At 51.1% G+C, this 17676-nt stretch overlaps 1 protein-coding gene across 1 annotated transcript in view; it reads right to left on the minus strand.

Annotated features, from left to right (window-relative positions):
- RSPO4 (R-spondin 4) overlaps window positions 1-8372 on the minus strand; it is a 32780-nt gene extending 24408 nt beyond the window's left edge. Inside the window, exon 1 of the mRNA XM_045810679.2 lies at window positions 8294-8372. Coding sequence (XP_045666635.2) covers window positions 8294-8372 — 79 coding nt within the window. The remainder of the gene's footprint in view (window positions 1-8293) is intronic.
- Between the last annotated feature and the right edge of the window lie 9304 nt (window positions 8373-17676).

Here is a 17676-nt window from a genome sequence, read left to right on the forward strand (position 1 = left end):
TTGCTAGCGACAGCCGTGCCCACTTGCCAACACCAGAGAAGGCTCCGGAAGGGCAGCCTTGACATTCCTCCTCTGCGAGTCCCCACCCCTGCGGATGTGGGCACTGCTGTCGGGCTTCAGGGAAAGTGGAGGCTTCTGGCACAAGGGAGTGGTTTTCCCCATGTGGTCTGGGTCCCCCAGGCTTGGGAATGCCTTTCTTTTGAGCTGGTGAAACAGAACCCCCACCACAATGGCGCCCTGGAGCCCCCACCTTGGACCGCAGAGCAGGGGCCCTATGAATCACGTGGCATGACTCCAAGAAATCAGCCCAGGGCAGGCGGCGGTGGCCTGGCCTGAGGCAGCCGTGCCCAAGAGGAGGGCCTCACCCATCCGCGATGGGAACCAGACCGTTCCCTGTGGGACCTGGAAGGATCCCCGAGGTTGGGGCTGAAGGCATGTGTCCTAATAGCACTGCCTGCTGCACAGGCCAAGAAAGGAGGCTCCGGCCCATGGAGACCTGGAGGCATATCCCAACTTCTCCCTGTCCTGGCTCTGTGCCCTTGGCAAGTCAATTGCCCTCTCTGAGCTTGGGGCCTCCTCTGTAAGGCCATTCTGCGGCTGAATTGGGAGAAGGCCTGATGGGGTGGTTATGTACCCCAGCTTTGGAATTAATTGTCTGGGTTTAAATCCTGCTTTTGCCAAACTTGCTCTGCCAAGCTATTGGACTGAAGTATATGAAATTGCTAATAGTAGGCTGTTGTGGACCTATAAAAATGGCAATTTCATATAGTTTAACTAATGCCCCTCGCTCTTAAATCAGTTTCCTCCTCTGTAAAATATGGATAATAGTCCTCACAGCAACCTCTGAGGATTAAATAAGGCTGGGAGGCAACTGAGCTCAGTAGAGCTCGGGCTCTGGGACCAGGCAGGATTTGAACCTCAGCTGTGTGACCTTGGGTAGGCTACCGAACCTCTCTGTGCCTCAGTCTTCTCATCCGTAGAACAGGGATAATAATAGGACCCGCCTCATAGGTTTATTAAGAAAATTTAACCAGTTCATCTGTGTAAAGTATTTAGAACAGTGCCTGATATTGTTAAAATAAAATAAAATAATACAGGTAACAGCATCTGGCATAGACTCAACGTTCAACCGTAAAACCAAATCAGAAACAGACTTTTAAAAACCTTTGATGCCAGTGAAAGTTTAGTATTTTTAAAGAAAAAAATACATGATTTTAGGAACGTACACGTGTGGAAATGCAGGTGAGGAGCGTGTTCCTGGGTATCCACGGCATCTGGGGACTTCTGTGTCCGGCCAGGGCCCACAGCCCGCCGTGCTAAGGGAAGCACGGGGCCTCAAGGCTGTGATGGCTCTGGTCTGGCCCAGGCCTCAGCCAGCGCCCTCTCATGGAAGCCCACAGCCAAGCCATGGAGCCTGTGTGGCACACAGGTCACTCCAGGGGCCCATTTGAGGCTCCCAAGCCCGGCCTGGTCTCTCGTTATTAAGAACCCTCTGAGAGCTACGAATGTCCTCTTCACTCCATCCCTCTTGTCTGACGTTTATCCTGGACGTGGGAGAAAGGCACAGCAGACCCAGCACAGCCGCGTCATACAGGGAACCTGAGGCTCTCGGGGGCCCAATACCAGGACTTTCAGGCTCTGGAGCTGGCTACCTTCCTCTATCTCTCCAAAGCCGCCCTCCCTCCCTCCCCAGTCTCGGCTGCACCCTCACTTCCACCCATGGCCGGGTGCCAGGTGCTGGGCACCGGGGGCTTGAGCCCCCCTTTGCATAAGTATTGGTCTCAAAGGTCTTAATTGGCCTTTTCAGCTCTAGCATTCCACTATTCTATAAAAAAGGAAAGTGGGACCCTTCCACAAACTGTAAAGTGCTGTGTGAATCAGGGGGCGGGGTCACGGCATTGGATGGGATTTCCAGAGAAGTCTGTGAGGCAGAATTTGCTCCTGTGGGTCTGGAATCTGGAAGACCCAGGCCACACATCCATTTTCTATGTGGCCTGGGACAAACCAGGTCCCCTCTCTGAACCAGCTTTCCTCTTCTAGAAGGGCAAGGGGGAGCGACCTCATCTGGCCAGCAGGATCAGTGAGAAAGGCCCACACGATGTCTGGCACCCACCGGCTGCCCAGGGGTGTCTGATGCAGGAGGGTATTAGGGCTCTGACCGATCGCCCCATCTTTTGGGGCTAAAACCCCGTGTCTTGAGAAGTACGTGGCCACCAGATTCAGGGCCATCAGAAATAGGCACACGACTCGCAAAATGTGTCAGGGGTACGTGCTGCTCATTGAGGCAACTTGGTGTAGCCCGTGCAGCTCTGGGTTCACATGCCTCCTGCCCTAGGACCCCCGGGGCCTTAGTCTCCCCGGCGGTGATACAGGGACCTCCTAGAAGCTTCTCTGAGAGATTTATAGGGACCGTATTGGGCTCAACTGATCCAGCAGCCTCCACGCCTCCTTGACAGTGGTAAAAAATCTAGTTTTATATCCTTTCACACACAGCACGCCGAATACACACGAGTACAAACACACTCACACACTCTCACACATACCCAACTATGTGCACACACATGAGCACGCATACTCACTTGCTCAAACACACACTCACATACATGTGTACATGGAAACGCATCTCTCAAAATGATATATAATCCGAATACCTGTAACACATTCTGATATTTTCTAAAAAGGAGGTTCGTTAACTCTAGCCTATGGGCCAAATCCGGCCCTCGGCCTTTCTGTATGGCCTGAGCTGAGAACGGTTTGTTTATTTATTTATTTATTTATTTATTATTTTTTAAAGATTTTATTTATTTATGTGACAGAGAGACAGCCAGCGAGAGAGGGAACACAGCAGGGGAGTGGGAGAGGAAGAAGCAGGCTCCCAGCAGAGGAGCCTGACGTGGGGCTCGATCCCAGAACGCCGGGATCACGCCCTGAGCCGAAGGCAGCCGCTTAATGACTGCGCCCCCCAGGCGCCCTGAGCTGAGAACGGTTTACAGCAACAGCAACAAAGAAGAGTGTGGGACAGGTCATAGGTGGACTGCAAAGCCGGAAATATTTACTATCTGGCTCTCTACAAAAAAAAGTTTCCTGACCCCTCTCCCCCATTTTATTCTATCCTATACTGTCGTGTTCTGTTCCATGGCATTGTACCCCTCTTCATTCAAAATTGCTGGCTGTACTTACTAAATTTAGTTCCCTAATCTGCTGATGGGTTGCAAACCTCAGTTTGAAAACTGCGTTCATGCAAGCGTCGGTTTTTTTACTAGATGGAAAAATGGACAAATAAACAGTGAACTGATAGACGGACACAAAGACACGGGAGAACAAAATGGATAAGGTCACCTTAGCCAAGCAACGTCCCCTCGTTGAGTGTCAGATTGCTCAGCGGAGGCCGGGAACGCCCCTGACCTGCCACTGAAGGCCGCACTGAGGGGCAGTGCGGTCCTGTCCGCGTCAGTCTTTCTGATGGGTTGTCACTGACATCTCAAGGACACACCGAGCCCTCTGACAGCAGGGACAATGGAGCGCATCTCTACCGTGCTTGTCAACATCTAGTCCGGAGCCTGACCTAGAGGAGGGGCTCAATGAATATTTCTTTGTGATAAAGGTGGCATCCAAGGCCCCTCCGTGACTCGACTCTCACCCTGTCCACAATCGGACCTCTATTTCCTCTGGCCACACAGCCCCTTCGGCTTTTTCCACCTGACCAGACCCTCCCTTCCTCTTGCTGGAGTCCCCAGTCCCGTCCCTGCTGCCACGGCTGCCTGACAAAATCCCTGTGATAAGGCTCGTCTCAGATGCCTCCGCCTTGCAGCCCCTGGCAAGTCATCAACAGGACCCACGTGTACTTCTCTGCACAGGATTTGAAGCCTCCAAAACTCTGGGGCCACGGCCCCGATGTCGGGAGTTCCTGGGCAGGTCACTGGCCCTTTCTGAGCCTCAGTTCCCTTGTCTGGGAAATGGGTGTCCGCCAGGCAGTGCCATAGTGAGGATTCCCGCTGTGCAGAGCTCCTGGCACGTGGCCAGCCCACACTAAGTGGCCTCAAGGCACTCCTTTGGCGATGGGGTGGGGGCTGGGTAGTTTCCATCCCTGGAGAGGGAGGTGGGTTCCCCCAAGAGTGAGGGTGTGTGAGGTGAAAGCAGCATCTCTGTTGAGCCCAGGTTTGGCTCCAGAACTGGCTGCAGAGGGAGAGGGCGTGGGAGCAGAGACAAGTTTACTGAGTGCCTACTATGTGCCAAACATACTGCTTTCCTTTTCTCAACCAGCCATCTTTTAGGAAGAGACCCAGGCCCAGAGGGATAAAGATGACTAGAATGACTTGCCCGAGGTAGCATTCTACTGACACACGGTGCCTTTCCTGAGCCCTCCAGGTGCGGTTAACACCCCTCACCCCATCCTTTAGCAGTTGGTTCCCCTTCCAGAGCTGCCCCTGACGTGCGTCTTTAGCCGGTGTCACCTGGAGGCCAGCACTGAGGGGGACGCACCTTGTTCTGGGCCTGCCCGGCCCTGACTCAGCCCGGGAGACAAGAAACCTGGGTCTTTCCCCATCTCGGCCACTGCCTCGGGCACCTGCTTGCCGGGTTTCGGCTTCCCTGCTACACGCAGGGGACAGTGCTGCCTGCCCAGCGCTCCACGTGGGACTTTGCCATTTACAGAGAATGTTCATACTCACCCCCCCCCCCAAGGGAGGCGCTGCCACAGTCTTTTTACAGATGCAGAAAAAGAGGCTTACAGAGGGGACAAGGGCAGAAGTGAGATTCAACCCACACGAAACCCCCTTTTCTCCCTGGTCCAGAGAACACCCTAGCCTGCTGTAAAATGGGAGGGAGAAGTAGTAGAATCTTTATAAAGCACCTACTGTGTGCTTCCAGACACCTTCTCTCTGGGACTGTTGCCAAAGGGATAGGTACAGCTGTTCCCATTTCACAGCTGTGGAGCCGAAGACTGGAGAACGCATGTGACCTGTCCAAGGTCATACGTCCGGGGCGGAGGGCTCAGGATTTGAACCTTATCTGAATTCCAGAGCTGAACTCCCCAAATTCCCTCTGCCCCTTGCTGCCTCGGGTCTAGAAGGATCTGAAATCACCATGTGAACGTGGGAGACTCTAGCCTCCAGCAGGACTTGAATGTAAGGGAAGTCCATCACAGCCCGTCTTCTCGTTGCCTAAATGAAGCTCCATATCGGGGTTGGGGGGTGCAGGCCAGAGCTCCCTCACGCTCCCTGACGGTCCCATTGCCGGGATAGCCCATCATGTCTCAAGAGAAACGTTTCCATCTGGTTCTGATTCGTTTACACTTAATTAATCAACATGTTGTTTTGTAAGAGATATTTGAGATCCAAGAACCTTCCTCAAGCCTTTTCTTTCATTCTTTCTTGTCTTAGAAACAGAAAAATTGGGGTAAAAAAAAAAAGAAACAGAAAAATTGGGTTTCATCAGAAAACAGTGACGCCAGAGCTTGAGGAAGCATGGGTCTGCGGGTGCCAAGCCCCGAGGGCGGCAGCTCAGCCTGGGCCGCTGCTGGGCCTTGCAGAGCAGGCCGAAGACTGAGGCCCAGGGCTCGGGCATGGAGGGGAGGCTGGGAAAGTGAGGGAAGGGGCATCCCTCCACCCTGGCAGCTGCTCAAGGGCAGGCCCCGGGTCTGTACACCTTGGCATCTCCAAGTTTCCCAGCACACAGCCTGGCACAGAGGCTGCCTGTAGCGGTTGTCAAATGAACAAGTGAAGACATGGATGCATGAAGCATGGCCACTGCCTAGCTGCCTTCAGGACACATTCTCCTTCTAAAGTGACAGCAGAATGTCAAAGCCGGTAAGACCCTCAAGGATGTCATGTGGAGTTTTCCAAGCAGCCGTCTCATGAAAAATGACCCTCTGCTGCACAATTAGTTTGGGAAAGGACCTGCTGTCTGGCCCCACCACTTCACCATAAATGCTCTGATAAGTCCTGCGGCCAACAAATCTGCTTAACTCAGCATCTCCCAAACCTATTTGGCCAGGACTCCTATGACCACTTTGCAGAATATGCTACAGGAAGGGTTTTCCTACCCCTCCACTCCCACCCTGAGGCCAGTGGGGAAACTGAGGCTGTTGGCAGGAGCAGGGGAGTCCGCTGCCCGGGGTGCAAAGGGGTCCAGGGTGGGACTGAAATCCAAGGCTCTCTCCATTGCACCTGACTGATAAGTGGAGCTACAAACCTCTCTCTGGAGTTGCTGGATGGGGCATGTTTATGTCCCATACACAAGACATCAACTATTGTGGAGAGGGGCGCTGAGAGCCCCCTTGCCAAACTGGGGCAGTGTCGGGAGCAGCCTTGCCCAAGCTCCTCACTGAGCAACTGCGGATGGGGAAAGGAATTGGAAGTTTTCTTTTCCTTTAATCTGTGTGTGTGCGCGCGCGTGTGTGCGTGCGCACATCTTAAAGATCTCCCCAACCAGCTCCTCTTCAGATGGGGACGGAGGCTCTGGGAAGGGAAAGCCAACCCAGCTCAGGAGCCATCCTGACAGATGGAGTGGGAGTCCAGCCTGCATTGCTACTCACCCGTGGGGCAACGTTGGACAGATCAGTTTCCCTCTCTGAATCCTCATCCAGATCATAAGCATCCCCCCGCCCCCAACCCCACGAGACTGTTGTGAGTAGCCAGGGGCCCCACGCACAGGAAATGAAGATGCCTGGTACCTACAAGTGCCCAGTAGGAGCCCGTGTACTTGGCTACTCACTAAACATACACACTAATTCAGTCTTGCCCACATCTGCCTTGGGAGCCGGATACATCGGATATTATTCCCCCCCCTTTCTTTTAAAGAGGAGTCAATGAGGAGAAGGTTTGTATTTTTATTTCTTTGGTCCATTTTAAAACTGAGAAAAATCTTAGAGGTTTTCTAAAAGACCATCAGATGGGTAAAGCCAGGCTCAGAGAGGCAAAGTGACTTTCCCAAGGTCACTCAGCTGGTCACTGGGGAAGCTGGGATTTGAAGTCAGGCAGGCTGATTCCAGAGCCCATGGACTCAGGCGCTATACAAGGGCCATCCACAGAACATCCCCATGAAGTCACAAACTTGCACCGGCTCACCTGAAGCCCACCCACTGCTCGGACCCCTGGGTCCCTCCAACCAGTCACGCCAGGGGTTGGAGCCCTTTGGGCCAGTCACCCCCACCCAATCCCCCCTCTGCATCCTCCCATAGCCCCTCTCTGCTTCCTGCTCCACCCCAGGAGTGACTGTCCATGCAGGGCTTTTCACTCAAATGGACTAGATGCCCCTAGAGGGCAGACGCTCTTACTCCCATGTAGCCTCGTTCAGACCTAACACGACAGCTGGAAAGAAAGAAGACACTGGGTCTTCCACTCACCTGCTGGACAACTTAGCAAAGTTACCTAACCTGACCGAGCCTTGGCACCCAGCTTTATCAAACGGGAAGAGTGCTGTCATGAGGACGCGGTGGGGATTCCCTTAACGAGGGACAACCCTGGCACAGTGGCCAGTATTCCAAAGTTGGCTCTCAGACTGACACCAGCTCGGGAGACTTTCCCCCCTGCTTGCCCTCCTCAGTCCCACGGGCTCTGCCGACCCCCACTCTGCAGCGACAGCCTCAAACCCACCTCTTGAGGACATTCTGACTCTCACAGTGAGCGGCTGTGACATAGGACCCTGAGGGTGCAAGGGGCTCCTCTGTGCCCCAGGTACATTTATAGTCTGAAACTTGGTTTACCTTCTGAGTACTCCCAGGAGGTCAAGATGGAAAAACTGGGGGGCTCTGGTACTTCTTCTAGGTCTCCCTGAATTCACAAGGCTCATGCCCTTGCCAGAGGGGGGCCCACTAAGGAATACCGCCTTCCCGAAGGTGACACGGTAAGTCAGGGTCAATGATGGGGCTGAGACTGGGCCATCTGGACTCCCAGCCCGGCGCTGTATATGTCGTCTCCCGGCTCAGCATGAATACTTGGCATGGCTTCTAAGCCACTAATTCTGTCCCCTAGTCCCAGAGTCCTCTGGCCTGGCACCTTGGGCTTCCTGTCTCTGCACAGAGCCACTCTTCTTCTCAGCAATGCTGCCGCTCTAGGGAGTGGGTCATGAGAGAGCCCTACCAGCCCCTTCCTTCCTTGGAGAGCCTCCTTGGGCCAGCTTCCTAGACAGGTGCCCGCGGAGCCTCAGTCTCCCCGTCTGTAAAGTGGGCCTGACGGCTGTCTGGACGAGTTAGTGGCCCAGGGTGCCGGGGCACCATGCAGATGTCCCAAGGGCCATCCCCCTGTCTGCCCTGCTGTGCGTGCCCTGCCACCCAGCCCGCTGCCCCTCGTACCTTGCTTCTTCCTTCTGTTCAGGGGGAGCATGTCCACGGCGTGCGCGACGAGCAGCAACAGGCAGAGTGGCGCCCGCATCTGGGCAGCCTGGTCGGGGCGGGCGCGCGGGGGGCTCCCCGGGAGGCCCGATGGCTGCTCCGGGCGCGCGGGCGCATCCGCGGGGCGCGGGCTCGGTCCCGCCGCCAGGGACGCGCCGTCCGCCCAGGGGCCGGCCGCCAGGTCGACTGAGGGCGTCGGCGGAGCGGGGACACTGCCCCTGCGGGGAGGAGCCGGCGCGCGGGGCGGCGCGTTAACCCGCCCGGGCGGCGCGCGCGGCGGGAGGCGGGGGTCGCCCCGTGGGGGTCCGGAGGTCGGTCGGTCCGGCCGTCCGCGGTCTGGCGTCGTTCCGCCCCCTGCACTGCCGCACTCACAGACCCGCCGCCCGCCCACCAGACGCAGGTACAGACGTGCGACCGCCAAGTGACCCCCATCCTGGTGCTCTCGGCACCTCCCGACCCCCACTCCCCGCCTGCCTCCGATTTTCCCCCTTCTACTCGGTGGCTCCTGGCTCCTGCGCCTGGCCCTTCAGGGCCACTCTGGCACGTCCTCTTGCCCTCTCTCGGTTTCACCGTCCCCTACTCTGCGGCCTGACCGTCTGGTGTGCGCCCTTCCTGCTCTGCCTCCTTTTTTCAACAGAGTCCTGCGTCCTCTCTGGCCACGGACCCTGCATATTTCCTGCGCAGCCTGCGGGGAGCCCCTCATCTTTGATTCCAAGTGACCGGCACCTCATAAATTCACTTGCGAAGAGGCCGAAGAGGCCGGGGACCTGGACTCTGTTTCCTCCAACCTTATCTACTGGATGGGGAGCAGCTGGGGCCGTTTTAACCCTTTCGCAGCCAGATCCCTCTGCCTACCCAGCAGACCTCCTGTTGCCCTCCCCACCACAAACAATACCAGTAATAATAATGGGAGCTATCAGTTTTGAGGCCTGTGTGCTTGGGGTTGTGCTAAGCACTTTACACATAATATGATCTTCAAAGCCACCCAGTGGGGGCTCTATTCTGATTAGCCCCATTTTACCGGGAGGAAAGAAGCTCAGAGAGGCCAGTGACTTACCCAAGGCCACACACAGCAGGTCAGTGTCCTGTGTGCGTCCGGCACCTGCCCTCTGGGCCACTACTCAGGACACAGAGGAGCCTAGCTTGGACAGCCTGTTGCTGAACAACTGTCCTCTCTTTTTCCTGTGTGTGGCTTGTCTCCTTCAGCCCCTTCTCTCCATCCTCAGTGAGTCCCCAGTGCAATGGGGACGTTTGAAGGCACGTCGAGGGGAAGGAGACACACAGGGAGGCACCTCTGACCTGACCATTCTTTTGTAGGGTTCCACGAACACACCAGCAGACAGAATTCTGGCATCTTTGTGGAGTGTCGGAGCCAGTCCACCCAAATGGCTCCATTTCACAGATGGGGTCACTGAGGCCTCAGGATTATGGGTTCTTAGTTCAGGCCACCCAGCAAGTCTAGGACAAGAGCGGGAAGGGTGTCCAGAGCTTCCAGCATGGATCCCCTCTCTCTCTGCCTACAAAGCCCTCTTGTTCTGACCCCTTTGATCTCAGTTTCCCCATCATCCCACCCCTCACACCTTTGATCCCGGAGATCTCAATGCATTGCAGTATTTGACAGACACCTCCAGGCCCTCCACACCTCTGAGCCTTTCATGTGTGGTCTCTCCATGGAATATTGGCCTACATCCCATCCCCCTTCTTCGCTGACTCATTCAGGACCCGGCCCTGGATATGCTCCTCATCCAGGAAGCCTTCCTGGATTCTCAGGCCAGGTTCAGTGCCTCCTCTGGGCTCCCACAATCTCTTTATCACAGCTGGGCACTAGGTGTTAACTATTGATGTCTCTGTCCCTCTCTCTACGTTGTCAACTCTTTGAGGCCAGAGATGAAGTCATATCTGGGTCCCTGGAGCTCTAGCCCACGCTGGACACAGAGCGGGAGCCCAGCATGTTTGTAGGATGAATGAATGAATGTGTTCTCTGGATCCAGGAGTCTCTGGGTTTATACATGGAATTCAGGTACTCAGAGAAATGAGGTGACCCTGGGAGATCTGGAGGAGGAAGTTGGAAAGTCAGCCCCTATCCAACCACCCCCAGTCTTGAAGTCTCCAGAGCCCAGAGCAGGACTGCCCCCAGGTGAGCAGGCCTGGGGAAGAGCAATGTGCATGGGGGGCTGTGCCGAGGCCGTGGCTACCAGACAGACACACAGCTCGGCAGGCTCTAGCCTCTCAGCCCTTCTCTTCCCACTCCTTCTGCTCCATCTGCCCAGCCTTCTCCTGTTTCTCAGACTCTGTCGTGTGCCCTCAGCGGGGCTTTTTGCTGTTCTCGCCGTCTGGAAAATCCTTCCTGAGGTATCTCTTCAGGGCCTGTCTCCGCTCAAGGTTACCTCCTCTGACCACTCCAGATAAAGCGGAACACCCATTTCCTTTAACCCCTTACTTTGCTTTATTCCCATAGTACCAAGTACATAGTCCAGTTCGTGTTTGCAATTTGTTTGTTTGTAAGTTCCATGAGGGCAGGAATCTTCTATTTTATCTGTGTGCCTAGCATACAAAGTGCTTAATATCTGTGGACTGAATAAAAGAATGGACGAATGAGGGCTCACTCATCCGCTGATTCACTGTAGGACCTCAAGCACCTGTTATCTTGGGCTCAGTTTCCCCATCTGTTCAGTGGCACGGATGGGATTTTGTGTTTTCTGAGGGTCTTACAATCTTTTCAGAATCCGTTATTTCCGGGATTCTGTGAGCCAGAACTCAGACCTCTGCCCGGCTCTGAGATGCACAGAGGGTCTGGGGGTCTCTGTAGCTATAGGGGGCTGTCTGGGAATCCTAGCCTGCCATCTGGTCACCCTCCCCCAACATAAGCACCCAGAGAGGACATCGAGGCCAGGGGTGCTGATGGCATCCCAGGAGATGTGCACACCAGGGGCATCAGTCACAAATAGATGAAGAATGGTATAATGGCCACAACACATTACAGTCGTATCGGGTATTCCAGATCAGCAAATCCTTCCCCTCCATGGACATCCGGGTCTCAGGTTCCTTCCAGCTTGTGCTCTGCTCTCTCACTACACGGCTTAAAGATTGCTGTAGAAGGGGCAAGGCATGGAAATCACCTACGAGAGGTACAGATGTCCTCCCACCGGCCAGAATTCAGTCACATAGTCACACCTACCTGCAAGGGTGGCTGGGAAACGTAGTCTAGCCGTGTGCTCAGGAAGAAAGCCCAAAAGTTTGGTGAACATTGGGCCATTCTATCACACTGGACCACTCTCATTCTTGCCTTAATGGTACAGTAGTCCTTGCCTGTGTTGGTTCTGACCCCTAAAGGTCTTTTTCCTAAGAAGCTGGAGGACCTGGATTTTCTTCCAGGTGAAGTCCAAAATTTTTCTCGGGCCGCAAGGGCTACAGGATGGCCCCTGCTAGAGTGACCAGTTGTCCCAGTTTGCCAGGGATTGAAGAGTTTCCTGGGATGCAGTTTCATCTCACGTACGGCTTTGTGTAACCACCACCACAGCAAGATACTTAACTGTACAGGCACAAAACTCCCTTGCTATCCCTTTATGACTGCACCCACTCCCTCCCCTACATCTTAACCCCTAACAACCACCACTCTGTTCCCCATTTCCACAATTATGTTGTGTTCTATTATATAATAGAATCATGTAGTATGTGTCCTTTTGAGTTTGGCTTTCTTTATCCAGCATAATTTCTTGAGGTTTGTCCAAGTTGTTGCATGGTTAACAGTTGTGTTTTAGGGGCACCTGGGTGGCTCAGTCTGTTAAGTGTCTGCCTTCGGCTCAGGTCAGGATCCCAGGTTCCTGGGATAGAACCCCACATTGGGTTCTGGGCTCTGTTCTCCTTTGCCTGCCACTCCCTCTACTTGTGTGCTCTCTCTCTCTCCCTCTCTCAAGTAAATAAATATATAAAAGCTTAAAAAAAAAAACCAGTTGCATTTTACTGCTGAGTAGTAGTCCATGGTCTGAATGTACTAGAGTTTCTTGAGCCATTCTTTGAAAGACATTTAGATCATTTCCAGTTTGGGGTTACTAAGTGCAGAGCTACTACAGGCACTTGTGTACAAGTTTCTGTATCTCCTCTTTAGCCAAATGTCTGTGCATGTCTTTTGCACATTTTTATTGGAATTTTTTAGTTCTACTGTTGCATTTGCAAGTTCTTTATTCCACGCAGACGTCCTTTATTTATTTATTTATTTTTGGATATGAGATTTGCTAGTATTTTCTCCTAGTCTGTAATTTGTCCCTTCATCCTCTTTCTAGCATCTTTCACAGAACAAAGGTATTTAATTTTGATAAGGTTCACTTGATCAATTTTTCCTTTTATGGATCATACTTTTGGTGTCAAGTCTAAGAACATTTGCCTAGTCTCAAGTCTCAACGATTTTCTTCTATTTTTTTTCTAGAAGTTATATCACTTTACGTTCAAGTTCATGATCCATTTTGAATTAATTTTTGCATAAAGAATGAGGTTTACGTCAAGGTTCATTTTTTGCCTGTGGATGTTCAAATGCTCCAGTCTGATTTGTTGAAAAGGCTGTCCTACCTGCACTGAATTGCTTTTGCTCCTTTGTCAAAAATTAATTGGGCATATTTCTGTGAATCTATTTCTGGGTTATCTATTCTGTTCTGCAGACTATGTGTTGTTCTGTCTGCCAATACCTCACTGTCCTGATTACTGAAATCTTGAAGTTGGGTAGTCTGATCTCATCCACCTTATTCTTCCTCAAAATTGTTTTAGCCATTCTAGTTCTTTGCCTTTTGATATAAATTTTGTAATAATTTTGTCTACACCTACAAAAAGTCTTACTGAGAATTTGATCAGAATTGCATTAAACATGTATATCAATTTGGGGAGAATTAACATCTTGACTATATTGAGTCTTCCAATCCATGAATATGGTATATCTCTCCATTTATTTAAGTCTTCTTTGATTTGTTTAAGAATTAATGTTTTGCCATTTTCAATTCCTAAAAAGTTTTATTTGCTTCACACCTAAGAATTTTTCTTTCCTTTTCCAAAAGAATTGTAAATTATATTGTATTTTCAATTTTGTTGCCCCACGTGTTCACCCTTAGTATATTGAAATACAACTGATTTTTATGTATTTAGCTTGTATCCTGCCACCTTCATAGGAGTATTTTTGCATATTTCTAGGGTTTTCCAACAAAGATAATATGTCACCTGCAAATAGGGACAGTATTCTTTCTTTCTTTCTTTCTTTCTTTCTTTCTTTCTTTCTTTCTTTCTTTCTTTCTCTCTCTCTTTCTTTCTTTCTTTCTTTCTGTTCCTTTTATTTACTTTTCCTGCTTTATTGCATTAGCTAGGACTCCTAGCACTGTACTGAATAAGAGTTATGGGAGCAGACATCCTTGCCTTGTTCTCAATCTTAGTAGGAAAGCATTCAGTCTTTTATCATTAAGTATGATGTTGGCTGTAGGTTTTTTGGGGGATGCTCTTAACAAGTTGAGGAAGTTCCTCCCTATTGCTATTTTTCTGAGTTTTCAATCAGGATGGTTGTCGAATTTCCTCAAAAAAAATTTTTTTGCATGTATTATTGATACAATCATGTGATTTTTCTTCTTTAGCCTGTTGCTGTAATGCACTGATGGATTTTTGAATATTGAACTAGACTTCCCTCCCTGGAATAAACCCCATTTGGCCATGGTATAGGATTGTTTTTATATTTTGCTGAATTCTATTTGATAACATTTTATTAGGACTTTCACATCTATATTCATGAAAGACATTGACCTGTGTATAATTTTTGTACTGTCCTTGTCTGGTTTTAGTATCAAGCTAACACTAACCCCAGTAGCACCAGAAGAACAAACCAGACCAGAATAGAAATGCAAGGGTTTCTATGGTCATTGCAAATGGTTATTGCAACTCCAGTCTCCAAAAGTAGATGAGAACCCACATACTAACACCTAAAAAGTGAGACTGCCTGCTAAAATAAAAGATGTAAATAGGGCCTAAAGTTTCCTAGTATATTAGCCCCAATTTCCAAGATACATAGAAAATTACCTGTTGTACTGAGAACCAGAAAACCACAGTTTGAATGAGAAAAGACAATCCACTAATGCTAAAACCAGGATGATGCAGATGTTGGGCTCATCTGACAAGGACTTTAAAGCAGCCATCCAGAAAGTGCTTTGGCAAGAAATTACAAATTCTTTTGAAATGAATGAAAACATAGAAAATCTCAGCAAAGAAATAGAAGTTATTTTAAAAAGAGCCAAATAGAAAGTATAAAACTGAACAATGCAATAACTGGGATTAAAAAAAAAAAACCTTGCTGATGGACTCAGTGGTAGAGAGGAGATAACCAATGATGGACAATGAGCCCAGCTTCCTCCTTCAACAGGTAGGATAGCCTGAGGTGTGTCCTGAGACTATTTCCCGGAACTTCCCCGCAGGGTTGAGCTCCAGATGTCCCCAGTGGTACCTTCCTTGATGTCCCACTCTTCATGGGCTGGCCTCCCATCCCGGTTCACAATTTATTCTCAGCCCCACGTTTCCGAGGATCAGTTCCCAAATAAACTTCTTGAACTCCAATCTTTGTCTCGGTGTCTGCTTCACAGCCACCCCAAACCACGAGAGTATCCTGTCATGACCTTGCATGGGGTAGTGCGGGTAAAAACAATGTCTAATCCAGGATACGTTCTCCCTAACAGTTTTCATTATCTGTACTCAGTTTCATCTCCTACAAAAGGCAGGCATTGAATCCTCCACCTTCCCCCCCGAACTTCAGCTTATTCTCCTGTTAAAGCACAACTTCTGCCTCATTCCTTCTTCATTCTTCACCTCTTCTGGGTTTTCCCAAGGGAGGGCAAGTGGCCTCCTCCCTGGGTTGTTCAGGCAAACAAAGGAGCTGCTTTAGGCCAGCCGCCCCTCCCTCGCCAACCCCAGTGGAACCAGAGCCTCTGTGGTGGGTTGGGTTGTTGTTTTTAATACCAGTGTGAAATAAATTGAAAAATTACCCATAAAATACAGGTTTTCGGCAGCTGGCCTGAAATTTCTTTCCATAAACAAACAAGTTTAAAGAAATGCCTTAATGCCACCCGCCAACTCCTCCCCCAGCCTTTTATGTCCCCTTCTGGGAGTGGGGTCTGCTCAGAGACAGCTTCCTGGGGAAAGGCAGCCGCTGGGGGCCACGGGTCATTGCTCGGCCTGCCCCTGACTTGCACCTCTGACCCCTGTCTGTCTGCTCCAGGAAGAATCCCCCAGACTCGTTCCCCCACCCCCAGTGCCTACACTCAGCATGGACTTGGGAGCCACGTAGCCTAGGTTCGAATCAGAGATTTTCTACATATTAAGCGTGACTTGAAGCAAATTACTTAACCTATCTCTGCCTCAGTTTCCCCATCTGAAAATAGGGATAAAGTCAGTACCTACTTCATAGGATTGTTTGAAGATTAAATCAAATATACATGAAGCTCTGAGAACAGTGCCTAAGACAAGGCCATGCTGTGTAACTGTTAGCTATTATTAGTTTTATAGGGCGGAAGAGAAACTAGGATAGAAGGTGGAGTAGGAGGCTTAGTGACATTTGGACTTTTCCACGATCAGCCTTCTTTGGGGTTTCTGCCCAACACCCTGCAGTTTGCAAAGCTTGCTGACATCCGCTATTTTGTTTGGCCTGACATTTAACTCTGGAAGTATTCAGGATGGAGGTTATAATTATCCCCAGCTCACAGAAGAGGAAACTGAGGCCTAGAAGGTAAACTGACTCACCTGTGGTCTCAGGACTTTCTTTTTTGGGGGGTTTGAAGACCCAAGATGAATCCTGGTCCTGGTCACACATCGAACCCTGACTCTCATCGTAGACTGAGTCCTGGTCCTTCATCACACACTGAAACTTGACCCTAATCCTAGACCAAATATGATCCTGTTCCTAGGTGGGGTTCTGACCCCATTCTTGATCATGGCCTGAGCCCCAGACTAGCCATATCTTGGTTTCAGTCAGACCCTGAATGTCGTTTCCTGCTAGGCCTTGACTCTAGTTTCAGACTGAACCCTGGTCCTGAGCTTAGACTGAGCCCTGACCCTGTGAGAGACTGAGCCCTGATCTTTGTTATAGACTGAGTCATACTCCTGGTTCCATACTGACCCATGATACTGGTTTCGTACTGAGCCCTAGCTCTAGCTCTGGCCCCACATGGAGCCCTCAGTGGCGTCTCTAACCTGGAATTCCACCTGTAGCCCCAACCTGGATCTGCCATCTGCACCCAACTCCCCATCTCCCCCCGCCTCCCGTCCATTACCCAGGAAACAACGGAGCACCCTTAGTAGAAGGCCCAGGCTTCGGAGCAGAATTTACAACCCATTACAGAAGCAAGACTCTCATCTCTTATGTTTGCAAAGCCCCCAGCCCCGTCCAGGGGTCAGCCTCAAAGACCCATGTCCTCCTGACACCAGACCTCTGAGGAGTTCTGTTGTTCGGGTGGTTTTCAGTTTTGATTATTTAATACAGTCATTTCTGGTTTTACATTTGCAGCCCTGGCCCCCTGGGATAAGGTTTTTCTCCTCCCTGCGGCTGGAGCTGTAGCACTCTTTCAAACAAAGGAAAAAAATTTTAAACAGTAAAGTTATTTCCAAAATACGTCCACAATCAAGTTGATCTCTCAGTCATCGGCTGGGGGAGAGAAGGGAAGGACAAAGAGAAGGTTTTTGTAACGAAGTTCCAGCAGGTCTCCGGTGGGCTGGGGGCAGGAGTGTGGGGCGAGCCTTGGCTCTTGGTCGACACAGAGGTGGCTGTGGGGCGGGGAGATAGAGAACAGAATGCAGAAAGGTGGAGGAGAAAAGCCAAGATCTGGGCCTCCAGACGTTCCCACTCTGGAAGGAGCCTCTTACTTGCTATGCGCCCTTAACTCCGAGCCTCCCTTTGCTTGCTTATGAACTGGAGGCAATGCCGCTCGCCCCAGGAGGACTCCAGAGATCCAAAGAGCCGGGGACTGCAGAGCAGCCAGCCCGAGTCTGACACTGAGCAGTGCGCATAGTCGCATTTGCTGCCCTTGTGATGACGTGTCCGCATTGTGCGTCCGCTGAGAGCCAGTAGAGGCCAGTGGCACATGGAGGCCAGAGTCAACCTGCCTGGGTTCGGGTCTCATTCTTTTTTTTTTTTTTTTTAAGATTTTATTTATTTATTTGACAGAGAGACAGCCAGCGAGAGAGGGAACACAAGCAGGGGGAGTGGGAGAGGAAGAAGCAGGCTCACAGCGGAGGAGCCTGATCTGGGGCTCGATCCCACAACGCCGGGACCACGCCCTGAGCCGAAGGCAGACGCCCAACCGCTGTGCCACCCAGGCGCCCCTCGGGTC

Source organism: Ursus americanus, chromosome 22 (assembly GCF_024610735.1).
Source record: "Ursus americanus isolate L20-20 chromosome 22, mUrsAme1.1.p, whole genome shotgun sequence".
Classification (NCBI taxonomy): domain Eukaryota; kingdom Metazoa; phylum Chordata; class Mammalia; order Carnivora; family Ursidae; genus Ursus; species Ursus americanus.